This window comes from Ursus arctos, unplaced genomic scaffold (genome assembly GCF_023065955.2).
Source record: "Ursus arctos isolate Adak ecotype North America unplaced genomic scaffold, UrsArc2.0 scaffold_14, whole genome shotgun sequence".
In the NCBI taxonomy this organism is placed as follows: domain Eukaryota; kingdom Metazoa; phylum Chordata; class Mammalia; order Carnivora; family Ursidae; genus Ursus; species Ursus arctos.
In genome coordinates, this window is record NW_026622808.1 from 8,536,181 (window position 1) to 8,562,586 (window position 26,406).

The following is a 26,406-nucleotide window of genomic DNA, read 5'->3' on the forward strand; positions in this document are numbered from 1 at the left end:
TCTAGAGCCTGGGCTTGCATCCCGGCTCCACCAGTCACCAGCTGTGCGACCTTGGGGAAGCCCAGACTCCCCTTTGCCTCAGTTTTCCTGTCTTTGAAATGGGAATGCTAATGTTATATCCCCAAGAGCGTTGTTGTAAGGGATAAAGGAGTTCATATAGATAAAGACCGTATAGTTACAGATGATATAGGTACGCATACGTAGCACTTGGAATGGTATGTGGCACATAGCAAGCTGTGACAGGTATTAACTGTCATCTCTGTGTGTCTGCAGTAGGAACAGTCTGGGGCCCCTGGGTGGCTCAGTCAGTTAAGCGACTGACTCTTGATTTTGGCTCAGGTTGTGATCGCAGAGTCAGGGGATTGAGCCCCGCATCGGGCTCTGTGCTCAGCACAGAGTCTGCTTGAGATTCTCTCTCTCCCCCTGCTTGCTTGCTCTCTAAATAAATTTTAAAAATCGTTTTTTTTTAAGATTTTATTTATTTATTTGACAAAGAGAGAGAGCGCATAAGCAGGGGGAGCGGCAGGCAGAGGGACAGGGAGAAGCAGACTCTGCACTAAGCAGAGAGCCCAATGCAGGACTTGATCCCAGGACCCTGGGATCATGACCTGAGATGAAGGCAGATGCTTCACCAACTGGGCCACCCCGGCACCCCTAAATAAATAAAATCTTTAAAAATAAATAAAGTAGGAATAAGCTTCCCAATTCAGTGACAACTTTCCTGAAGTCTTTGTTTTGCACACAGCAGTCATGTTGTTATTTTGGCTTATGAACGTATTTCTGGATATATCAGTAAGCTTTATGTATTTGCAGAGCAGTGGCCCTCAGCACATGTTATTCATGAAGTTGTAATGAGGAATGTTACTTCTGTTGCCAGGTTTTTATTTTATGGTATTTCTTAGTGTTGGTGTTTATACCCAGAAATGTGCATAAAATCTTCTGACTTGAACTCTGTTTCATTTTTTTTTAATAGAAGAAATGTAGAGACCCATAATTACTAAAATGCATGTTTTTGACACTGGGTATCTTAAAATAAGTTGACTGTAAATTTATCTTATGTGCCACTTATATTTAGTTATGTATAATCTATAACAGAATTACAGTCGGCCCTTGAGCAACGCACATGTCAGGTCCTGATGCCACCCTCCCCCCCGTTTAGGCAAAAATCTGCATCTAAGTTTTGACTCCCCCAAAACTTACCTCTTAATAGACTACTATTGACCAGAAGCCTTACCCATAACATAAACAGCTAACACATATTTTGTATGTTATATATACTGTATTATATATATATATATTATATATTATTATATATGTATAATTATATAGCATAATTATATAGCGTAATTATACATGTATGCTAGTATTTTAATTAATGTAATAACAATACTGACTAATATGATATTATATATTATGTACTGTATTCTTACAATAAAGGAAGCAAGAGAAGAGAACATGTTAAAATCATAACAAAGAGAAGGTACATTTACAGTACTATACCATGTTTATTGACAAAAGTCTGTGTGTAAGTGGACCCACGCAGTTCAAACCCTTGCTGCACAAGGGTCGACCGTCTGTGTAGGGACGCAGAGGGAGAAGTCCAGTAGTAACAGCAGTGTTAAACAGATAGGGATTTCTTCATTCTTCCAGTGGAAATACTTTAAAGAGAATTCTTTTCTCTTACGCCGTCAATTTGTTTCCCTAATATTTATTTAGCAGTGCCGTCAGTAATGTAGATCGACACCCCAGTAACTAACCTTATAGCATTTCTGATGCCTGATGCCTTTAGAGGAAAATTTATTGCATTTATATTTTTATAGGAAATCTGTACTTATATATACGTTTGTCGGCAAGCAGGGCTAGTTTTTGCATATTGATAAAGGTTCATCATGTGGCCTGCCAGGCTCTACAGAGGTTAGACTGGTTCAGTGACACCCTGCAATTAACTTCTAAGTCTCCCACTGATCAGTATGAAGCCTGTGAAGCTATTATGCCCTGTAGAATTTGCTGAGTGGGTCCAGCAGCCCTTGCCAAAATTGACCTAACTTGTTTTCGTTAAGATTTTATTTTTATTTATTTGAGCGAGAGAGAGAGAGAAAGAGAGAGATGAACTGGAGGACAGGAGGCAGAGAGAGAGGGAGAAGCAGACTCCTCTCTGAGCAAGGGAGCCTGATGCAGGGCTTGATCCTGGGATACTGGGATCTTGACCTGAGCCAGAGTCAGGTGCTTAACCAACTGAGCCCCCCAGGTGCCCCTATTAACCTTAACTTTAAGAAAAATTATTATGGTAAAAGATACATAAATATAAAATATACATAAAATTTGCCATCGTAACTGTTTTAAGTGCACAGGTCAGTGGCGTTGAGTGCATTCCCGCTCTTGTGCGGCCATCAGCACCCTCTGTCTCCAGAACCTTTCCATCTTCTCCATGTGAAGCTCTGACCCCGTGGAACAGTGACTCCCCCTTCTTTTCCAGCCGGCCCCTCTCAGCCACCACTCTACTCTCTGTCTCTATGAATTTGATGACACCAGGTATCTCATCTGAGTAAATTCACACAGTGTTTGCCCTTTCGTGTCTGGCTTATTTCGCTCAGCAGAATGTCTTCAGTATTCCTCCACACTGTAGCGCGTGACACGAATTCCTTCCTTTTTTAGGCTAAGTCCTATTCCACTGCATATATATATACTGCATTTTGTTTATCCACTTCTCCGTCAGTGGACCTTTCTGACTATTGTGGTGAGTGATATCAGTATGAACATAGGTGTACAAGCATCGACTCAAGTCCGTGCTTCTTTGTGGATAGACGCAGAAGTCATGTTGCTGAATCAAATGGTAATTCAGTCTTTAATTTTTTTTAAGGAACCACTATTTAACCTATCCTTTTGTTTTGCTTCCAATCCTTCAGTTCTCTCTCTCTCTTTTTAAAAGATTTACTTATTTGTTTTAGAGAAAGAGAGAGCGAGCAAGCGAGCTCAGGTGAGCCGGGGTTGGAGCAGAGGGAGAGGGAAAGAGAGAATCCCAAGCAGACTCCATGCTGAGCATGGCACCAGCCATGGGACCCGACACAGGGCTCGATCTCACAACCCCAAGATCACAACCTGAGCCAAAATCAAGAGTTAGACACTCAACTGACCGAGCCACCCAGGTGCCCTCCAGTCCTTAAACTCTTAGGTACTTTCTGGTGGTTTGATTATTTTCCTGATAAAGTCCATTTGCAGGCAGGGTCAGGGACTTCTGTAGCCTGAGAGAGGCAGGCAGGTGGGGTGGAAGTTACTGCCCTGGGCCCACCCCAGCTGAAAAGTGTAACAGGAGAGCCATCCCCCATTGAGGTGGGTCCCCAGAGAGCACCCTTAGGGTAGAAAGAACCGGAAGTAAAGTGCCTTTGGGAAGTGTGGAGAAGGCAGCGTTGGCATGAGAAGATTGGAGAGGGATAGGGACAGAATCATAGTTCCTGACCAGTTTTGGGCCCAGAAAGGCCCTCGTGTGGACTTGCATTGTGGGCATCCGTCTTAGCATGGGCCAGGAAACCCTAGACTCTGCATCTGGTTCAGAGTTCTAGGTTCACAGCTGGGGCTCCAGGTGCCTGGCGAAAATAATGACATACCTGTCTGGAAGAGGACATCTTTATCCCCGGTCTCTAAGAATCACCCCAAAACGAATTGTTCAGAGCAGTGACCAGCACACAGTCAAAGATAACCTGGCAGTTGTGGAAACAGCACAACATGAACCAGAACCAGCCCCAGACCGCAGTTACCAATCTGCACAGATTTGGCGGTAGTAGAATTATCAGACACAGTTAAGAAAATCACCTGTGCTTGGTATATTTAAAGAAAGAAATGGCTTGAAAGGATCTTGAAAGGCTTGAGAGGATCTTCAGAAAACCGTAGAAAGTCGCAGAAAATTTGAAAAGGGACCAAAATCAAGCTCCTAGAAAAAAACAAAACAAAACAAACCTGAGATTCAGAACTCGGTGGACATATTTGGTAGTACCAGAAAGAATCAACCAGGGGACAGCTAAGAAAAATATAAGCCTTCGTCTCTCTCCGTAATTGCTAGCTAGCATGTACAAGAGGATGTCCAAACGCTACGGAAGTTACGTTACGATCTCAGTAAGAAAGGGTCTGGAGGGCTTGGTCCAGGAGCCTCGGGACATAGCAAAGGGTTGATCCCGTGTACTTTCCCAATTCAAGGCACAGTTGATCATTTCCTCGTAAACACACGCACACACGCATGGGAAGCTGCAAGCAAGGTATATTTTAACTGTTTGCAGGGTAGGCGTTAAGCAACCCATCCAAGCGTCCCTCCGTTTCTGTTCACGTGGCACCCCATTTGTTGAACTCCGGGGACTTCAGTGAGCTGAGGGTAGCAGCGGGCACATCATCATTTTAAGTGCAGAACTAGGTTGTGAACCGTGAAATGGTCTTTTGTTTCCCTCCCCTCCGCATGTCTTCCTTGCTGATCTGATACGTATAAGTCATAGACGCTTTCACAGGGAGGAAATTTCCAGTTGTTAGCACAGACCAAATTGCAAGGGGGCCACACAGGAGGGCCTGGTGATGAATTTGTTTGTGCGGTTGTTAACAAAGGATTCAAGCACGTCTTTGTAAACCTTTCACTCAGGAGCCCCGGCTGTAAAAATTTTACTGAGATCTTTGTGTGGCTGTTCCTCCCTTTTCCTTGCCCGCCCCCAGCCCCCAAATTGCATCAAGGAGAAAACAATATTGTCTTTTTCCAGCGTCCAGACACAAATTAGGCTGGTGTTTTCCATCGGTCCCTATATGTACTTTCAGATCTGTTACTTGTGTCAGGGCGTCTCCACAAAAGCAAGATCTTTGTCATCGCGGTTAAATATTCAGTGCGCCTCGTCCTCATTAGAATTCAAACTAGAGCCTCGTCTGAGTCTGACGGACGAAGCCAATTGTGAGACGCCAGACTGAGAGTTCTGAATGACTCGGGGTGAGGGACAGTGTTGCTTCTCAGCATATTGACTATTACGTAATGTTGTCTAAGCACGTCGATTGTGATTTTAGCCACATTTCAGTGATGTGGGCAGAAATCCGCCCGGCTGACATTGCGCTAACACCGTCCAAACCTGGGACCCTCGATGGGCCTTCAGCGTTTTGGCGTGTGGCTCTCTTAGGGACCCTTATGGGTAGCACAGCACAGCACAGGTGTGGAGCCCAAGCTGGGTCACGATGTGGCCTCTGCCACTTAGGACCCGGGTGCCTGGGAGAGCCGCCTGCCCCGTCCGCATGGTTATTCCTCACATTCAGTGAGAGCAAGCTGGTGGCACAGTGACTGGTCCTAGTGTGTCCTCAGCAAACGCCAGCTATGGGAAAACATGGGTTTCACTCGGTTGCCCAGAGCCGCCTTGATAAATAGACTCAGAGGCCCTGACCCTCCTTGGAAGCCAGCGGAGAAGGGCTTTTAAGGAGAACAGGGATGACTGGAGAAAGTTGCGCAGGGATATTCTGGGGCCGGGAGGTTCACGTCCTCATTGAATTAGAAATGGAGTTGCTTTCTTTCAGATAGACTGAAATGTATAATTTTGTGGCTGAAGCCATCACCGGGCATGAAATTGGTAAGGGGCATCTCCAGGGCACCACGGATGGCGCTGCCTTCCCTTGGATAAGTGTAAACATATTTTTTCTTACATTATCTCTTTTGAACCTAACACAACATAGGTAGGAAGCTGAATTCTAAGTTGTCTGGTTTATTTAACTAACCTTGGAGACCATTTAATCTCTCAAGGAATTGTTTTGTTTTGTTTTAAAGATTTTATTTATTTATTTGACAGAGATAGAGACAGCCAGCAAGAGAGGGAACACAAGCAGGGGGAGTGGGAGAGGAAGAAGCAGGCTCATAGCGGAAGAGCCTGATGTGGGGCTCGATCCTAGAACGCCGGGATCACGCCCTGAGCCGAAGGCAGACGCTTAACCGCTGTGCCACCCAGGCGCCCCTCAAGGAATTGTTTTTAAAACCCTGCCACAGGGCACCTGGTTGGCTCAGTCGGTGAAGTGTCTGCCTTCGGCTCAGGTCATGATCCCAAGGTCCTTGGATTGAGCCCCGCATTGGGCTCCCTGCTCAGCGGGGAGTCTGCTTCTCCCTCTCTTCTGCTCTTCCTCCTGCTCATGCACTCTCTCTCTCTCTCTCAAATAAATAAATAAAATCTTAAAAAAAAAAAAAAAACCCTACTGCAAACACAGAAAATTAAATACCTAATTATGGAGAAGAATAACAGTGGATTCTTTTGTTTCTTACTGCTTATCAAGAATATTTTTCTTGGGGCACCTGGGTGGTGCAGTCGTTGAGCGTCTGCCTTTGGCTCAGGGCGTGATCCTGGAGTTATGGGATCGAGCCCCACATCAGGCTCCTCCGCTGGGAGCCTGCTTCTTCCTCTCCCACTCCCCCGCTTGTGTTCCCTCTTTCGCTGGCTATCTCTCTCTGTCAAATAAATAAATAAAATCTTAAAATATATATATATATATTTTTCTTGCCTATCATCTGTTTCTTTCTCTTCTCCTCCTACACTGAGATAATCTAGTTTAATTCCTCCACTCCCTTATTCTTTACAGACTCGCGTGTCGGTCTCTACACCCAGTGTCGTCTTCCATTCCATGTCTATGGAGAAATGCCCAGTACTCCGCTGATGCATGTCTGCCTTCATAGCCATCTTGTCCTCAAGCTTCATTCCCCATCCATTCATTCTTTTCTTCTTCCCTGTCAACACTGGGCATCATCTGTGGGCCAGGCACTGGGCTCGGTCCTGGAGCTGATGGGTGGGTAGGGCGTGGCACCTGCCCCGGAGACTTAGAGTGGAGGAGAAGGTCCCCATGTAGATCCCCAGTGACTGCAGGGTGCCCAGGCAGAGAAGGATCTCAGCCAGCCTAGGGGCTCCAAGGTTCCAGGAGGACACAACACGGGAGCAGAGGCCTGAGGAGTGAGTAGGACAGGCTTCCCCTGGGTCTGGCAAAGTGGAAACCCAAAGTAAGCAGGATGTGTATTCTGTGATCCCACGTGGGGGAAGTGAGGGAGGGAAGAAAGGAAGGAGGGAGGGACAGAAGGGAAGGTGGGGAGACCCATGTCAGAACTGGAGAGGGCGGTTTGCTAGAACATGCAGAGCTAACACTGTTCCTTCGGAGTGGTGTGAGCCGGCCAGGCTCGGAGCCGAGGGCCGGAGACTGTCAGTGCCTGGAGTACTTTGCTAATTGATTAACTGAAACTTTAAGGAAAATCTATTTCTATCTGAACATTTTGGTACCTCTAGTCATTTTTTTCTACTCATAGTATTTTTACACGATCATGACAATATTCTATTTTTAACGCTTCTATCTTTTTAACATGTTCTTGTAAGCCCTTTCTTCTTTTGTATCTTTAGTACCATTCTATCAAGTAGATACACTGTCCCTTCCTTAGGTACTCTTGTTTGGGGGCTTTTTTTTATATATAATAATTTTTTATTATGTTATGTTAGTCACCATACAGTATACCCTTAGTTTTTGATGTAATGTTCCATGATTCATTATTTGCGCAGGCCGGTGATGGGTATTAAGGAGGGCACATATTGCATGATGCACTGGGTGTTTGGGGCCTTTTAGACTCTTTCCTCATTTTGCTGTGTAAGTCATGCTGTATTACATACATCAAGCTCTTCTCCGTATATGAGATTTGTTCCTGTCATACGAGATATCGGTGAGGATGCTTCCAGGGCCAGAATCAGAGACTGGGTCTGACTCTTATTTCGACAGGGCCCTGACTGTTGGAGCCCAGAGAAGGGACAGGAGGCCAGAGGGCCAGGGGCAAAGCAGCCCTCCCTGGGCAAGGAGGCCAGGATGCTACAGCCAGAGTAGCCGAGTGACCCAACCGCCTCACTGCCCCGCCCCCCACGTCTCTTCATCAGAGGGGGGTGCCAAGCTGGCCAGGTCTGGCTGCCAGCGGTGGGCCGAGGAGCAATCTGACCATGTTGGACTTCGCGTGATAGGAGCTGCTCAAAATGGAAATTGGGGTTGGTTCTGGACAGCCAGGAAAAAAACCAAAGCGAAACAAAACGCGGCCATTACAACCACATTACTTCCCAGGTTGACTTATTTAGGTCCAGGGTGGGAGCAGTGTTAAGTTGATACATACTGCTGAATTATTCTTCCAGTGATGTATCAGGAACCAGCCCCCCCCCCCCCACTCGGACTTGCTGGCCACAGTACGTTGTGAAAATCCAGTGCCGCCTGTCACCCTTGAATAAATTCTGGTATTGAGAAGTTTCTGTCCGCCGGAAATCCCTCTTCGTCCTTGATGCCTGTGACACAGCTAGGCACCGAGGAGAAGTCCTAAGGCCTGATGGCCGGCCTCAGGGAGCACACAGTCAAGACAGGAAGGCAGCAAGCTCAGGGAAGCGCATTTATAAAGACCTCTGGATATTCACACGACACAGTCGAAGCAACCTCATCGGGCCCCTCATTCTGGAAAGTTGGTTAGACATCTGGCAGAGGCATGTTCCAGGCAGTAGGACGTGCAGGTTTGCAGGAGACACTAAGGCCGGAAACGACACTCTGTTTCTCAAACAAGAATCGGGGCTGGCCGGCTGGGCCCAAGGGCAGCTGCTGGAGAGGCATGGCCGTGAGGCTAGTCACGGAGGCTAGGCCAGCTCAGGGGGAGCCCAGGCTGCAGACCCAGCCCCCCTTTTGGCTGGCATTGCTTTCCCTCTTTCTGCTTCTACTGAACACAATACGTTGGGCTCAGTCCTCTTGGCACATTTTCCCTGGCACTTTATCCCTAAGCTGCTTCTGCTGCTCTCTTGGACGGCTTCATGGTCAACCGGAAGTTGGACATCTCAGACCCGGACTGTGCCTGAAGTTCAAGGTCCGTGTCTTCGGCTGCTGCCAGTCCGTCTCTCTGGCCTGCCCCCCAGCACCTTCTCAGCCTCTGCATCTTCTTTGTACACTCGTTACCTGCAGCCCCAAAGTGGCTTCCTCTCCCATGCTTGCTTCCTATTTTTTTCTGGCTCAAAGTTCCCTCGGTTCCTTCAAATACTTTCAGAGACCAGACAGTAACCTTCATAAGGAAGCGGGCCGCCGCAATGACCTCCAGTGGCACATGGGAGAGTAAACAGCACGTTGTCGCCAAGTGGGAATGCGTGCCGGTCACCTGTCTGCTTGTTTTCTTGGGAGAAGCCTGAAATCTGGATCTTCAAGTATACTTTCCCAGTATTTTAGTGTTGACAGTAAATAACATTTAAAGAAATGTCCACGTGGGCCAAGTAAAACATGTCACAGCGCACTACTTGGGGACCTCTTGGTCACATCCATCCAGTCCCCCCCGCCCCCAGCCTGTTGGGAATGACTCTGAGATCTCCCTCTTCCCTCTTCAGGGCCTGATGTTCTCGCCGCTCTGTTCCTGGCTCTTGTCACGTTTATGTGGCCATTAAAGATAATAATGACGAAGTCTGTTTATCGGGACAGGAAAATGCATGTGAGTGGAATCTTGATCGTATTTATAGAAAGTGTGGCCTGCATCTTCTGGTTTTGGTGTCTGAATACAGCAAACATCCCCCTCCCCGCCCCCAGCTGTCAGCGTTCCAAAGAGAAATAAGAGGAATCTCTCTGCTTAAGGTGCTTATTTTTTAAACATGCTTTTCCCAGTTGATTTTAAACTGCTTCCCTCCCTTTGCCACATCTGCTGCATTTTAGACAAAATGACTTTTCGCCGTCATGGGGACGGTAGACACCAAGTAGTAAAACCGTATAGCGCGACTCTTAGGAGACCTGCTTCTGGAACCCAAGAGAAGTCTGCGGCACTCTGATGACCATATTGGGATTGGCCCAGATGCATTTCAGGGGCTAACGTGTGCAGCTCACAGACCTCTCCTCCTCTGGGCACCCCTTATATCCTCCCTCCCTTCTGGGCCCTGTGGTTGCTCGTGAAATGTGTTAAATGCACGTGTGAGGCGTTTGTGGTCAGATGTGTCATATATGTGACCACATCACTGTTGTCTGCTTTGATTTTCGAGTTCCTACTGTGGAAAAGCCCATTTTTCTGCTAATAGCATTTATTTGGGAAGCAGGAATAAGAGCAGTAAGTTCAAATGTTGATGCTTCGGCTTAATCCAGGCCAAATGAAGCCTTTGAGAGAAGCGCAAAATTGGAAAACCTTTATTTAATGGAAGGTGATTGATAGGGGCTGACAGCCTCAGAGGCCTCCCCGCTTCTGTAATCTGCTACGAGGCTATCATCAAGGGGTCAGAAATGATCACAAAGTAGAATCGGTTTTTGATTATTGTTTTTGCTTGGTGTGGTTTGGAAAGATAAGGTGTGATTTCCAAGAGTGGCTTCTGTTGTTACCGGAGTAATAATTACACCGTGTGGGCCTCGGTGGGTGCTACCCCCTGATATACGAGTTTGTGCGTGTTTTCTGGTAATGTGTGTTCACCAGGGACTTCACATGTTTTCAGATGGCCCTATGGGACCCGTGAGGACTGGCTGGGCCGCGAAAGACCGTCAGGAGGCCTGGGACAGAGTATGCCTTGCATACTCGAGGTATACTTGAACTCTGTTCTCTGTCCACTGCCCATGGAGGGGAAGAGTGCCCCAACACCTGCTTGACATGTCTTGTCAACCCAGCCTAACCCTTCAGGACTTCACCATTACACCCAAGTGCTCCCCACTCATCTATGGATTTTCTTTTATACTGTAAATTGAAGTGAAATGAAGAATTGGATTCTGGTCGTGACAGAGATCACCCAGGCTGGGTAAGCCCGGGATCGGGAAGTCACTGGATGTCTCTATACATGCAACACACCAGCGGCTTAGACTAGACGCTCTTTGAGGTTCATCCAAATCTATCATCCTCTTTTCACACCCCTTTGCAGAGAATCAGGCACCCCCTCGTAACCCCGCCGTACCCTACACACGCACACGGAGTGATACGTCGGAGACGAGCCAAGGGTCAAGGGCAGAATTGTGCCTGTCTCATTTCCTACAGGCTGGCCAGCTCCAAGTCAGATACCTGCAGGATTAAATCGTAGCTGAACAGGGATTTTTACCTGCATCATCACGTGTTGCTACCTTGGCTGTAAATGTTGTGAACCAACGTCTGTCATCTTTCTCATCAGAACAAAACAAGAAAGACAAGGACATTTTTAATGGAAGATACAGAGAAAGTTTGGTGGTTTTAGTCTGTATCCAGATAGGAAAATAAAGGAATGGGGTTATGGGAATAACTCTGGGTTCTGTGTTCAAGAGTAGTTCTTAGAGGGGCGCCTGGGTGGCACAGTGGTTAAGCGTCTGCCTTCGGCTCAGGGCGTGATCCCAGCGTTCTGGGATCGAGCCCCACATCAGGCTCCTCCGCTATAAGCCTGCTTCTTCCTCTCCCACTCACCTGCTTGTGTTCCCTCTCTCGCTGGCTGTCTCTATCCTGTCGAATAAATAAAATCTTTAAAAAAAAAAAAGAGTAGTTCTTAGAGATTCTGAACACTTTTCTCTCAAGTTGGGCTATTTTTAGTTACGTTTTTTAGAAGTGAGTCGGTGGGCCTCTTTTTTCTTTTTTTTTTAATTTTTTGAAAAACATCTCTAAAGATTTAAGTTTTTAGCACAGGCTTCCCTGCCTCTCCCCTCTTAAAAAATGTAACTCTAAAATGGGTTAAGCGGACATGTCGCTGGGTTTAGGGTTGTTAAAGTCACAGTTGTTCGCAAGTGGATTATCTTCTTCGTGTGTTATCAAAACAGAAATTCAGGTTGTCAGATTATCTTCCTGATCGCCTGTGCCCACTCTGTTTGGGGCGGCCTCCGATTTTGGTGGGTGCTCAGAGAATGGGGCAGTTTTACTTGGACATCAGCTGCGATAGCCAACATTGCTCAGGAGAAACAGCAACCACGAGAAATAAAGTTGAGCAGTTGTCATGGTTGTAGAAACGTAATAACTAGTAGCTGGCCCCAGTACCGTCCGACTCTGTTCACAGCATCTCTTCACAGCAACAACACAGGCCCATGTGTTGTTCTGTCCACGAGCGAATCCCCACTCACACCTGCTCTTCAGCCTTCAGCATGCTTCAGAGCCCCCGTGAACAGCAGCTCAAGTGCAAAGCGATGCTTACGGTCCAGACAATCTGCCCTTGTGACTTCCTCTTGATCCTAATGAAACTTGCCCACTTGGCAGTGCCTGTGTTGGAATGACGTCGCAGGGATTGGGTAGTTTCAGGGAATGTGTGGTATTCAAAAAATAAATAGATAACTCTCCCTTACCAAGCCCCTTGGACGTGCAGCGTTATCAGCCAGATTCTGACCTTTAAAGAAAGGGACTCTAGACGTTGTCGCATTATTGAGAGCTTGAGAGGGCCCTTCATCGCCTCCAACACAACCTCACCAGTGACTCAGTGTTTAATCTTTGGCTCACCTTTTCTTTCTGTCTCAGAGCCAAGCAATCATGACAATTTCCAGTCATTGAACCAGCGTTAAATTCCTAAGAAAAATTGATTTGGGGCTCATTTTAAATCACTGATGAGTTTTCTCGGCCCGTGTGTGTGAACAGTGAGATCAATTTCTCCGGATTAGCAGCAGAATGCTCTTTGTATTGGACTTGAGTCTCAGCGGTGCGTGACATGGGCCGCCTCCCGCGGCCGGCACCTCGGGTCTCTGCTCACATCTGCACATCGGGCACGCGCCTGTGTCGGCCTTGTGTCTCCTAAGCAGCCTCCCCATGTCCGCTCACTCAGGCTGGTTAGAGACTTGGGCCCTTGAAGCACTAGCTCCTTTCAGAGTGACTTCAGGATTTCTGAAAAGCCTTATATATTTTTTAAAAATTTCTTGTAGATATGGATCTGAGAGTTTTCATCGTTCTGTTGGCATTGGTCTGCTGTAGCTTCCTACCTGTAAATACTCAGAGAGATGAAAAGAAACTGGAAAAGGGTCACTTTTAAAAATTTTATTTTATTTATTTATTTGAGAGAGAGAGAGCATGAGGGGGGAGAGGGGCTGAAGGTGAGGGAGTAGAAGACTCCCCGCTAAGTAGGAAGCCTGAGGCGGGACTCGATCCCAGGACCCTGAGATCGTGACCTGAGCTGAAGGCAGACACTTACTGACTGAGCCACCCAGGCACCCCAGAAAATGGTCATTTTCAAGAATGAATAAATATGGTGGTCACACAATACTGTGAACAGACTTAGTGCCAACCGAACCACACACTTAAGGCTGGTTCGTGGGGTAAATTTCATGGTACGCACATTTAACCACAATAAATTTTTTTTTAATTTAAAAAACAAATGAAATTTCACTACATGAAATTATGGTAAAGTTATAGTAATACAATTTCTAAAATTCCTTGGCATCATTATAAAATAATGTACAATACTGTCCCGTACAACCGTTTTTTATGTGGTATGGTAATAGAATCTTAATTATATCAATACAGATTTGCCTAAGCAAAATAGAGAAGGGAACAAAAATGCCCTCAAAAATTAGAGGGTATCTCATAAATAAATGTAGGGGAATTAAACATTATTGTTGCCGTATCTTATTTTTGTCATTCCTATTAATATTAGAAAAGGACAGGGCGCCTGGGTGGCTCAGTCATTAACCGTCTGCCTTCAGCTCAGGTCATGATCCCAGGGTCCTGGGATCGAGCCCCGTATCGGGCTCCCTGCTCAGCAGGGAGTCTGCTTCCCCCACTCTCACTGCTGTGTTCCCTCTCTCGCTGTCTCCCTCCCTCTGCCAAATAAATAAATAAAACCTTTTTTAAAAATAATATTAGGGAAGCACAGTTAACTGATCACTGATACATCCCTATATCCAAAGTATTGGCAATTTATTTCTGAAACCTGAAACGAAAGTTTTCTGCCTGGAATGTTTGATTTCCAGAGACGTCCCTCTTTCTGTCATCAGCCCTCTGGCATTACGCTTTTCATATAATTTCAGTAACGTGAGTCTTAGCATATTTATCCTTCAAAAATCAAGGATGCCTTTTGCCCCACCTTGCTGCTCTGACTGCCATTTTGTTTACAGGTAATGAAGCCTCTAAGAGTTGGGGGACGTGCTTTTTCATTTCGATGAGGCATCAGGCTCACCTTAACTGTGATACTGAGTCTGTTTTGTACTCACTGTGCCGTCCTTGGCAAGGTTAAACTGCCAGTCCGTCCAAAGGTCATCCTCCTTGCGATCCAAATTTACTTGTCTCTTCTGCCTGTCTTTTCAACTCTGCTTCTCTTTCTTCCGGCTGGAGCGGCTTCTGTGGTTTTCCTCCTTCCATAGTATTTCTTAGCTGTGTCTTATATTTTTGGTGGCATGTGCTGGCTCCAATCAATTTAATAGCCAGATGTGCTGGACTTTAAATATTCTTCCCTCACCCCCCATCCCCCAAAAGCACCTTTATTGCCAGGTGGCAAAAATTCTAGACCTTAGGCAAATTTTTCAGAACAAGAGCCCTTTTAGCCTGTCAGTACTAAGTAAATATTTCTAAGCACTTTGCAAAGTGGAGACTGTAATTGTGATACAATTTTATATGTGAAGGGAGAGGGGAAGGAGAGCCATCTGGAAGGAGCTTCTCTTTGTCCTATGGCTGTTCTTCTAACCCTCACAGAGCTAAACAGAACAACTTGCCTGGGGCAGATAGAAGACCTACGTTTTTAAAGGCACATATTACATGGGGTGTTTTGGTTTTTTGGTTTTTTTGGTTTTTTTGGAAAAAGATCAAATTACTACTGATTATACCAGTAACGCTCAGAATGAACCTGATAGTTTTCCTGAGTTTTTCTGTCCGAGCAACATACAAACTTGTTTATCTGCACCCTTCGTTTCAAAGAAGCCAAATCGGGGCCTCTGGCATTGCCAAAAGCCTGGAGCACTGTCAGATTTGTAGGTAATGAAAAGTAATAAGGAGACCTTTGGAGATTTTCTGCCTACAGATTTGAGGCTCCCTATTCAACCTTTCCCCTCTGGGTTGATGGGTTTATTTAGAAGGTAGTAGTTACTTGCACAGGCGATAATATCTCTTCTCCTCCATGCTGATGTTCCTAGTCAGGCGCAAGCTTCTGAGCTCTGGTGCGGGGATGCCGTAAACACGCTCGACCCTTGAACAACGTGGGCTTGAACTGTGCAGGTCCACTCCTACATAGATTTTTTCCCCCAATAAATGCAGTATAGTACTATAAATGATTCTCTCTTCCTCGTGATTTTTTTAAATGACATTTTCTTCGCTCTAGCTCCCTTTACTGTAAGAATGCGGTGTAGAACACGTACAACGTACAGAACGTGTGTTAATGGACTGTTATCAGCAAGGCTTCCGGTCAGCAGCAGGCTGTGAAGTTACATTTTGGGGGAATCAAAAGTTATACGTGGATTTTCAACAGCGTGGGGGTCAGCGCCTCTAACCCCTCTTGGTTCAAGGGTCAAGTGTCATTCTAAGTAGGTTTCTCTGAGCTCACAGGCCTGGGGCAGGAGCAGCCCCCAAGGGGCTCGCCTTAAAGGGCTCTGGAGTGTGACAGTCAGTGCAGCCTTAAGCCATGACTCTCTGGCCCATGCTGGGCTCTCCCTGTGCGCTCCGTACTCTCCTCTCTTTCCAGGCCTTTTTCTTCTTTCCTGTTTTCTTTCAGGAAAACTGTCAGACTTCCGGTCTTCCTCCCCTCCCTGTCTTCTCTATTCCTCGTCTCAGTAAAGAATATGCCTTCCAAAGGCCTCCCTCCTCAGCCTTCCCCTGCCCTCATCGCCAGCTTCTGCAAAGCCCTGGCCTCCTCCGCTCTGTTGGGTGTGTCCCAGCCGGCCACTTTCTCTCCTCGCTGTGTCACAGAGCATGGTGCCATCTGGAAGTGTGCTACTGAATAGAACAGAAGACAGGAATAGTCCAAAAGCACATTTTTAAAAATGTTGTATCATGGCTTTATGATATACCATACAGCTTACTTTGTAAAAATACCTTTTGTATACATTTTCTTGCCATATCCATGACTCATTTTTAAGTGTGTTGAAGCTAGTGAATTAACTCCCGAGTGATGCCGCATGACTGCCTTTTTGCAAAATTGAAGACTGAAGCCACCTTCTCCCAGCTCATTTTTATCTCCTCATAAGAGGTGTTCGGGGTTTTGTTCTTTGGTCATGTTAGCAGTATGCCAACCATTTTGGTGTCAGTCAGACTTTATGGAGAAGGGTCTGTCATGCGTCTGGCTGCTTAGTTTGGAAAGCGGTGGATATCCTCTTTCACTTCGGAGTTCTCATGAGGGTCGCTTCACCATCTTCTAGAGACCTCTGACTTTATCTAAATAATAAACTCAGATTGTACTTTTGCAATCATAACCATAGATGAGGCTTCATGCCCTTAGCTCTTTCTGGTAATGAAGATGTATTGCTGCTTTAAAAAAACTTTTTTTAATCCCTCAGGGAGGCTCTACCAGTCAGGGGGCAATCAGGAAAAAGAGTAACCGTACTAGCTATTTCACCCAGAGGAGACATAATACAGAGAACTTGCTGCAACACTGTTGGAAGGATGGAGGGTGAGGTAATCCAGACATTAGTACCTGTGTGAGGCAGCTACCACTCATAGACATGGGCGTAGTAGGGCACAGAAATGTATTCCAGAGCACAGGCGCATACTGCTGCCCTCCTGGGACTGCTGCCCAGCCAGTGCTGGAACAGCAGTACCATGGTTGGATGACATCAGACTAGAAGAGAGCTGCCTTGCTCGTGCTGGGACCACAAGAGAGGCTGCCATGGCCACAGCTGGGCTCACTGAGGGAATTGAGAAACTTGCAGAGACACTGCTAGAAGCAGATGGGGAAAGAGAGGAAGAAGGACAGCTTTTATCCTTCTTCTTGCTTTCTGAAGTCTTTCTAGTGCCTAATATTGGCAAAATGTAATAGGAAGCTAGCTGGCAAGGGAGCCTGGGAAAGGTGGTTTGCAAACTCCAAAGGTGGTTTGCAAACTCCAGCATGACAGAACAGAGCGAAGAAGGGCAGGTATAGTGCTAAGAGACAACAGATAATTCCTGGCCCATAGGCTCTTTATGTGGGGACCATTGAGATGTTCTATGTATCTATCTCACTGAAATCATCTGAGGTGTTTTTCCCCATATTTTATTTTATTTTATTCTTTCTTTCTTTCTTTCTTTCTTTCTTTCTTTCATGTTTCTTCTTTCATAAGTTCCTCATGGACCTGTTGAATTAGAAAAAGCTTTATATGTATTCTAGAAAACTATTTGATTACAACTCTTCATCCCTAGCAACATGAATCTCAGACTTTCAGACAATATATACGTTGTCAATAACAACAACAACAAAAAAAACAGTGTTGTTGTCACATTGAGCTACTGGAAGGAATGATATTATTTCTACTGCTTGGCAGGTGGACCTACCATATTAAATAATTATAGATATGAACAAATGTACAACAGTTGGGCTTCATATCTTATAATTAGATTGGCTTATATCCTTCAGTTATTTCCTTTCTATCTCTTTGAGAAAGAATGAACTGAGAAGTTATCTGTGAAAAAAGTGACAAACATAAAGGACCATGGCCCACCCCCTGCAGTTTTAGAGATTAGAAGGTAAAGTTGAAGAAACCTTCCAGAAATCAGAACCAAAGACCAGGGAGGGTATAAAAATTAGAGGATCAGCCCAAGATCCAAAGAGTAGGAATGCCACAATGAGAAAATAGGGGCAAGGAAATTTTCGAGGGAAAGAATGCAAGAGATTTCCCTAGAACTGAGGGACAGGAGTGACCATCTTGAAAGAATCCACTAGGTACCCAGCTTAATAAATGAAAAAAGACCCATGTCAAGGCACAGCATAATGAAATTTCAAAACATACGGGTAAAAAGAAATTCCTGTAAGTTTCCGAAAGTAAGTGGAAGGGAGCACAAGAGGGTAGGGGAAGAGAATGTTCAAAGGATCTGAAATCAGAATGGCATCCAGTATCTCATGAAAAACACTGGATGGCAGTGAAGTATTGCAGGAAGGTCCTGGCAGATGTACTTGCCTTAAATGAGAAAGTTACTCTAGAAAGGGGGTCTCTGATGCCAGAAATGAAGGAGAGAAGTAAAAGAGAATTCCCTGGATGATAGCAGTGGGAACACTTGGGATATCAACTGTGCAACAGACCAAGAGAATCACCATTCCAGAATAGATTTAGAGGTCAGGGGGGAAATAGAATGCTATATTTTCCTAGATGAAAAAATGCACTGAGAGGCTGTTGGAGAGCGTGAGATTTGGTAGCAGGGAATCTAAGCAATTGAAAAAGAAAGGCAATTATTAACTCCAGGAAAACGAAAGGTAATACAAAAAAAGGAAATATAGTTACAATGCATTACTTATGAGTGAATGTGTACATAGCCATAATAATTTAGATGTTAGTTGTTAAAATAACCTAAATGTATGATTTAAGTGTACGGTAGATGGGAAAGAGAAGAGGTGGAGTTTAAAAGAGCTAAGTCCTCCTACAATGAAAGAGGAAATGACTATGTAATATCTAAAATTGATGGAATTTAGAGATTATGGTCTAAGCACATGATTTTAAATTGTGGAGACAAAAAAAATTGTGGGGACTAATGATGGAGTAGTCAGAAGGGGGAGACATATTGCTTTTTTTTTTAAGTAAGTCTTTTTTATAATTATTTGAATTTTTTAGTTTGTGGCATAAATCATTTTGATACAATCATTTTTCTTTAATGTTGAGGTCTTTAGGTTTGTAGGTTCTGTTGTCTTAAGGGATAAGCTTCTAAATGGCAAACAAATCAGTTAATTAAAAATATAGAGTTTATTAAGTAAAAAAGAATTCAAGTAACTTTTGAATAGAGTTCTTTGTATTCCCGAAATGATGAACTGTAGAAATCTCAGGCTCTACTAAGTAGGTTTGTTGTTGGGAATGGTATTAGTAGAGTAATTCTGAATCTACTTTGTGTGTTAGTAGGAGAGAGTAAGTGAGTAAATATATCAATGCGCTTAAAAACCGGAGAGATACAAATAGCAAATGGGAAAAGTAAGAAAGAAGTCTTTGGTGCTAGATTTGAATTTTAAGTATCATTGTACTCATGATTAAAGAGTAATAAATTTTCCTGCTTTTAACCACTGAAAGAGCCTAGAAGCAATGATATTCCAGTAGCAATGAGCACAATTACCACCCAGATCTTGATTTCTAAATACTATTTACCATGAAAGGGAACCAAGGCTCCTTGCAGAAAGAGCTAATTCTAGGTCTAGGGCAGAGAAATATAAGGCAATCCTAGAATATCTTGTGTCAGAAGTCAAGGAAACACACAAACAATGATGAAGGAAAATCAAAAGAATATAGGAGCTGCCTTAAAGGGACATCCCGTGGTCAGATTTGGGGCAATTGAAGCAATAAAAATAATAATGATGGCAATAAACACTGGGTTTAAAAAATGCATTCATGAGTCCACATCAATAATCAAAAAAGGCAGAGGTGCTGAAGAGAGGGTCTTCTTGCCAGCTAATAAATGTAGAAGAATAAAATTATAAAATCACCATTTTGCACCTGCCAGTATAATTGTTTCAGAATCCTCGATGGATGCTGAACTATTAGGTAAAAAGGTTATGGGAAGTGGGATATTCGGAATCTCAAATTATGACCCCACAGTTTATTTATTAATTATAAAGGAAGAAAAATACTTGAACGAAGTGAGCACACTTAGCTTCACCAGCACTGGAGACAACCTAGTATTACATGGCTCCAGGTGTGACGCAGCAGGAAGTAAATACTCCATCGTATTTATGTCAAATTGTTAACTCGGATCTGATCAAGAGAAATAGAGTAGTGCAGATTGGTGGACGATCCATGAGACAACATCTTGGACCCTTTGAAAGTGTCATTGTCGTGGAAGGAAGAGAAAGATGTAATAACTGTTGTAGATGAAAGGATACAGAAGATGCACCTTGTGGTTTTCATTGGGTCCTGGATCAAAAACACACAGCTGAAAGAACATTCTTGGGATCTTGAGGAGCATTTGAATATGGACTGTGTATTAGATAAAGTTATTGTGTCAATGTGAAAATTTTTGGTTATATCAGTGATTTTGTGCTTTCTCGGAGAATGTCCTTGTTCTTAAAAGATGCATGCTAAAGCTTTTGGGAATGAGGTGTCATGTGTTTGCTGCTTGCTTTCCAAAGTCTCAGCAAAACACACACACACATAATACAAATACAGAGAAAATATATACCCTAATTATTATTTACATATTAGATAATTAAATATGACAATTGTTCACCAGTGTTACATGGTGAATCTCAATGAGGGGTATACAGGTGCTCTCTGTAGTATTTTTCTTCTACTTTTCTGTAGGTTCTAAATCTTTCAAAATTAGAACATTGGGGAGGGGAGGGAAAATATAAACAGTGAAGTTTCCCATGGATTACTGTGTTAGTTCACGTTTTAATATCTTATCTAAGGAGGGAATGAATAGTAGTGAAGGTTCTAGGTGTATTGCTAATACACCCTTTCAAAGCTGGTTTAAACCATAGGAAGACTTTTAAAGATGAATGCACTTTTGTGTGGGCCTTAGGCAACCCTGGCAGATGCTACACATACAGGATCGTAAGGCTCCAGCTACTCAGGAAAGCAACACCTGTCTCATTACAGGCTTTTCTCTGAAGACCTTGGCTATCAAGAATGTAAGATGCGAAACCAAAGCGTGGCCTGCCCACATAGTAAGCTTATGTGCTCCCTCAGGTGGAATACTTTGTGGACTTAACTCATCACGGGTTAGATTTTCATCCTGAAAGTCATCACACTGTGGGGACATTGTTTGGGTGTTTATCTTCTTGCTAGACCTTGAGCTTCTTGAGGTCTTCCAACTGGATCTGTCATTCTGATTCCTAGCAACAGGCAAGACGATTGGCTTTGAATTGGATTTATTTGGAAGGCAACTGATATCATGTGGGTGAGGATTTTCTGAGTTTTCAAACTATTTTGAAGGCCTTGTCAGCCTGGAAAGGCGAGAGTTGAGTAGCCATAGAACATTTCTTAGATTGTGAGTGGTATGGATAGGGTACACTTGGATTCGGTCCACTACTCTCATGTCTAGGACCCTCAAAAAGAAATACCACCTGTCACATAGGTAAAGTCCTTGAGTTTGGTAGCTTGCGGCAATATACTCTCTAGCGACCATCAGTCATTTTGCAAAAACTTCCACACATACCCTACAGTGGAATACTACTCAACCAGAAAAGAAATAAGTACCAATACATGCTACAGTATGGATGAACTTCGGAACATTCTAGTAAATGAAAGAAGCCAGACTCAAAAGACCACATCTGGTAGGATTCCATTAACATGAAATGTCTAGAATAAGCAAATCCATAGAGACAGAGGACAGATCAGTGGTTGCCAGGAGTTAGGGGTTGGGGAGGAATGGGGAGAGACTCCTTAATGGGTCTGAGGTTTCCTTTTGGGATGGCCAAGGAGTTCTGCAGTAAGGTGGTAGCAGTGGTCGTACAACATTGTCGATGTAATTAATGACAATGGACTTGCATGTTAAAATAGTAAATTTTACATTATCTGTATTTTTCGGCAAATTTTTAAAAGCCATTAAAAATAAGGACTAATTCTTATAACGACTAATTTCTCTAGAGTCCTGTGGTTTCAAGCAGCACAAGCAACTTGGGGGAAGACTGGGGGTTCCTGGTTTAAAAGTTCAAAACCGTTTCATACAGAATGACAATAGGTTCTCCAAGTAAACTAGGTTAATTGGGGGCACATCTAGCTTTTGTCATCTAGCTGACAAGGGGAGGCATCTCTCTCCTTGTCACTGTCATAAAAGTGGCAAGGTTAGAACACTGGGTCTGACTCAGTGTGGCTCTCGTCTGGGATCACTCATGCCAGTCAGCAAGTTAGAAGCTCCGGGGAGACTGTTCGCTTCCTGGCCTCCCCGTTTCTGAGTTTGTTTGCTTTTCCCTAAAATACTTGATTTGGGTGCATGTGAAATCAGCCCTTAAATCTGCATAGGCTGGAAGGCCCCCCATCGAGTGTTTGATACAGTTTTCGAGTTTTGTAAAGAACAGTGACCAGATGTGGCCAGCGTTCGTGGTTTGTGGCCATCGCGTTGCTGAACTTTTTCTTCCCATGGTACCTCTCAGAAGTTCATAACTTTCCATGACACGCCAGAGCCTTGAGGGTTGGGGTTAAGTGGGATGGCCCCGGCAGACCACGGAGAGATCTGTGTTCCTGTGGTAACACATGACTGGTGGAGGGCGACATGGGGAGGGCCGGGGAGGACAGGGAAAGGAAGGAAATGTAGGAGATGAGCCGGGAGAAAAGGAAAGAGGGGTACTGAGGGCAAAGAAGACAGACCCCCCCCCCCCGATAATAAATGCCTCCCGTGTTCCCCAAAAGAATCTGCTTCGCATAGTGTGATTCCTTTTCTTGGTCTTAATGGTGAAGCAACCAACAGTGACTTGTTTCTAGATTTCCTGAATTGATAAGAAATGAAAAATAGGGATGTTTGGGTTAGGGCTTTGCAGACGGCCAGATCTGTAGCCAAAGGCTAGGAAGGACCCATACCTTGAAATATGGCTTCTCCTCACTTCCGTGAAATTCTGTACTTCCCTGTGCCGTCATTTAGAGTCAGGTAGGCCAGGGCTCACGAATTCAAATGCCAGTCAGGTCAAGAACATGAGAGGTGCAGACCAGGTATACAGCATTTGGGGGAGGCGGGTACGTCATGTGCCCACCTAGACAAGATGGCTGCTCTTGAGGCGCCAGGACTCGCTGCCACCTGGAACGGTGGGCCCCGGGCTGCCAGATCAGCTGCCGCCTCTCCTTTCCTTTCTTTTTTGAGAAGAAGAGAAACCTGATTTTCTGTCAGATTTGCCAATCTTTAAAATTCTGCCCAAGTGAAAATCATCACTGCCAGACCTGGCTGTCTGGCTGCCAAGTTATGACCAGTGATTGAAGTCAACAGTTTACTAATACAGACACAAAGGCTGAATATGGTCAGGGGGAGGGAGTGGAGAGGCCAAAGAGTTTACCTTTAAGAGTAACATAGTTTGATTTTAAAAATCTATATCACTGGGAAACCATCCATATTAGGGAAATCGGAGATTGAGAAATCATTTTATACCCTGGTGGGAGGTGGGGTGGATGAGGTGTGACACTGTGGGTCTTGGTAGGTGGGGGCAGTGGCATGGGGTCTCTGGGTGCTGGGCAGGGGAGAACCGGGCCGTGGGAACAGAGCATATAAGGAAATAAATCACTTGGGCATCAAAGGCAGAGGGCCGGACTTCCGCATTTACCTGGAGCCTCCTGGTCATGGGCGGGCCCAGCTCTCCCTTCCCCAAATGAAATGGGAAATGCCCCCTTTGCTTAAAGGACGCAAGGAGGAGCCCTGCACCTCTGTAGCAGAAACCCTGAGATGTGAACAAGGTAGATTAACTTTGCCTTAAGCTGTTACTTTTATGTTTTGTGACTGAATTCATTGTACTATTCATCAGTTCTCCTGCTTGGGCTCATTGTTCCTGACTTGTGTATTTTCGTGTGCTCTTAAAAAATATATATTTGAGAAGTTAAGGGAACACAGGTGAACTTTATTTTTTAATTAGGTAGGATTGATTACCCTGGTATTTTTCCAAAAAAAAAAAAAAAAAAAAAACCTAAACCAAAATGAAACAGGAGTAGAAGCATCCCCTCTCCCCCTCCCCTCCCCCACCCCCTGCGAGCAGGAGTGGGCACAGCCAGGTGCTAGGAGCGGAAGAGAGCCCTGGGCTGGCAGATGGGGAGGGCCTGGAGGAGGGAGGGCTGCTGGCCGGTTGAGTCAGAACTAGAACATTCTGTGAGAAAGCTTGCGAGCCAGCTTTGGCCAGCGAGCATGCCTGTCTGTTCCCAGTCGGGAGCTGCACTTCGCCTTCCCCACCCCGGGTCCGCTATCCATCACCACCATGCCTGCCTCCCCTGCTCTGATGGCAGAATTTATAGTTGAGTTCTGAAAAAAATGGAAATCGGGAGGTGGGGTGCATGGGAACCAGTTGTGAAATGATAAATCAAGGCCTCTTTAAGGTCTGGGATTATTTTGGCATCTTTCACTTTTGGGTTCTTTATAAGAGAGGCTTTGAGAAGCCGGGATAGGGCTTAAAATGTGAGGTGTTTTTTATTTTTTTAAGAGAAAAACAGTTACAATGATCAATTTGCCGGTTTAAATAGACATTGGCTTCGTTGTGGCTTTTTTTGCACTTAGGAGTAGAGAGAACAGCTGCACTTAACCCCCTTCCTCTGATTTTACTGTCTCTGGGTAAACTGAGCCCCGTCCATCATGCCAAGGGCTCAGTAAAAACTTGGAGTGGTTGGGAGTCTCCAGGACAACAGTCTGGTTTGGTTTCTAAGGCTACCTAGGGAAGAATTGAATCTCCACTATTTCTCGCAGTGGAGCAGAAAGGTCTCTGGTTTGGTGGTACAGATGTCTTTCTCAGAAAGCAAGCCCATCTCTCGGTCCCAGTTGTCCTCGCCACTCAGTGGCTCCCTGCGTGCACGCCCCTGGTCTGCACATCTGTCTCTCAGAGGGCAGCGGGTCACTTCCTGACACTTAATGGGTCTCAAACCAAATTCATCACTTGCAGCTGCCCCCCACCGCCCCCCCCTTGCCCAAATACACATCCTACATCCACAACCTGTAGGCTCTTGAAACCAGAACAAACAGCACGCCCCTCTCTTGGGTACCTGTGTGTGGCACGACCTTCCCAGCCCTTCCTCTCCCTCTCCCCCCAGTGCCTCTGCTCCCCAGGCCAGGGTGGTTCTCACCTCCCAGCACCCACCCCAGCCTCTTCCTCCGCATTCCGGCTGCCACCACTCAAGCAGGCCGGTTGCTGCTACCGTCCCTTCCTGAGAGGCTCCCCAGGGTCCCCGTTTCTGGTTCCACTTTTTCCCGTGCATCTCCGATACGGCCACCCCCTTGATCAGTCCGAAACCCCACTGTCCTTTGTCAAGCCGCTGGCAGCAAACCTGCCGGAACTCTAGCTTGCCCCTAGAACACAGCCCAGAGCCCAGGGCTCTGGATCTAAGACCCTGGGCGACCCCTCTACCCTTTCTCCCGTCTGCCATCTTCTTCCTTCCCCGTAGGAAGCCTGCCCTCCAGCCAAACGGGTGATCTCCAGCCCCCTTGTCTGCTGCTGCTGCCGAGCACTTGCTCGCACTGGTGGCCTTCCCTAGGTGGCCCTTCTGTTTCCAGTCTTCCTCAACTCGATGTAATCATTGGGTCTCACTGTGACCAACACTCCTTTTCCCCTCTTTGCGAGCATGCATTTTTACTCTTTATTAACAACACACAAACGGGCACCTGGGTAGCCCAGTGGGTTAAGCGTCTACCTTCGGCTCAGATCATGATCCCAGGGTCCTGGGATTGAGTCCTGCATCTGGCTCCCTGCTCAGTAGGGAGGCTGCTTCTCTCTCTGCCTCTGCCCCTTCCCCCTGTTCATTCTCTCTCTCTCTCTCAAATAAATAAAATCTTAAAAAAAAAATAAAAAACGCAAACATAAGTATCTTTGGGAGAGGAGCCCTGCCTCCTTCTCTCTGGTCACCACAGGGCAGCCAAGTCAGGCAGGTGGAGGAGCTGGCGAGCCTGGTAGGGAGAGTCCCTCCCTTGAAGGGGTCAACCCCGGGTGATTGCTGCCTGATAGCCACCTTGATTTTTCCAGGAAAGCCAGAAGTCTTCGTTTCCATGTGAAATGACTTAATTTACATTTTTTCACATCATACCCTAAAGGTGGTCCCTACCAGAGAAACATCATGCCTTGCAATTACAACTTAAAGACAACTGCATGCGAGGCTCCTGGCTGGTTCCATCGGTGGAGTATGCGACCCTTGATCTCAGGGTCGTGAGTTCCAGCCCCACGCTGGGGGTACAAATAACTTAAAAATAAAATCTTCAAAAAAAAAAAAAAAAAAGGCTACTGCGTGTGCACCATGGCTATGAAATAGCAGTTCATTCCATGTGCAGATACCAAACAGGACAATAATTCTCCTTTTCAGGGTGGGTTTGGGATCTCGAAAAGGAGGTGGTCTGGAAATTGAGGAACTGAACATGGGATTCAGATGACGAAGAAAAGTAGGGCAGTGTTTTGTAGCTCTTTCCTTTTGCAGATGACTTCGGTAAGACAACCTCCCCCTTAAACCAGTAAAACCGGATGCCTTTATTATCTCCTTGTTATTTTCATTTGTGAAAATGTTCCAATGAAATGAACTTTTCAGTGGAATTTTACCAGATTGACATTAAAGGGCAGGTCTCTTTGCTTGGGGGGGAGGGAGGGCAGCACGATTACATGCTGAGAGTGGGGGTATGTGGGGGAAGATCACAGCCCTTTCCTGGCAGATGAATGAAAGGTCAGGGGAGGGAAAGAAGCAGCTGGCCTCTTTGATAGGCTGAGCAAACAGGAGGCGCTGGCCTCCACAGGTGTTTGGGGAATTCCTACGCAGGTGCAGATTCCAAATGAACTC

General features: G+C 45.4%; 1 protein-coding gene across 5 annotated transcripts in view; it reads left to right on the plus strand.

Annotated features, from left to right (window-relative positions):
• Positions 1-26,406, plus strand: part of STX8 (syntaxin 8) — a 249,021-nt gene that overhangs the window by 152,464 nt on the left and 70,151 nt on the right. For 2 of the 5 annotated variants that reach the window (XM_026520980.4, XM_057311322.1), the window contains one exon: positions 9,366-19,595. The exons of 2 other annotated variants lie outside the window; for them this stretch is intronic. In XM_026520980.4, coding sequence (XP_026376765.1) covers positions 9,366-9,586 — 221 coding nt within the window. In that variant the 3' untranslated portion in view covers positions 9,587-19,595. Of the gene's footprint in view, positions 1-9,365; positions 19,596-26,406 lie in introns of those variants that run through there. One more of the 5 variants, XM_044391746.3, reaches the window with a different exon arrangement.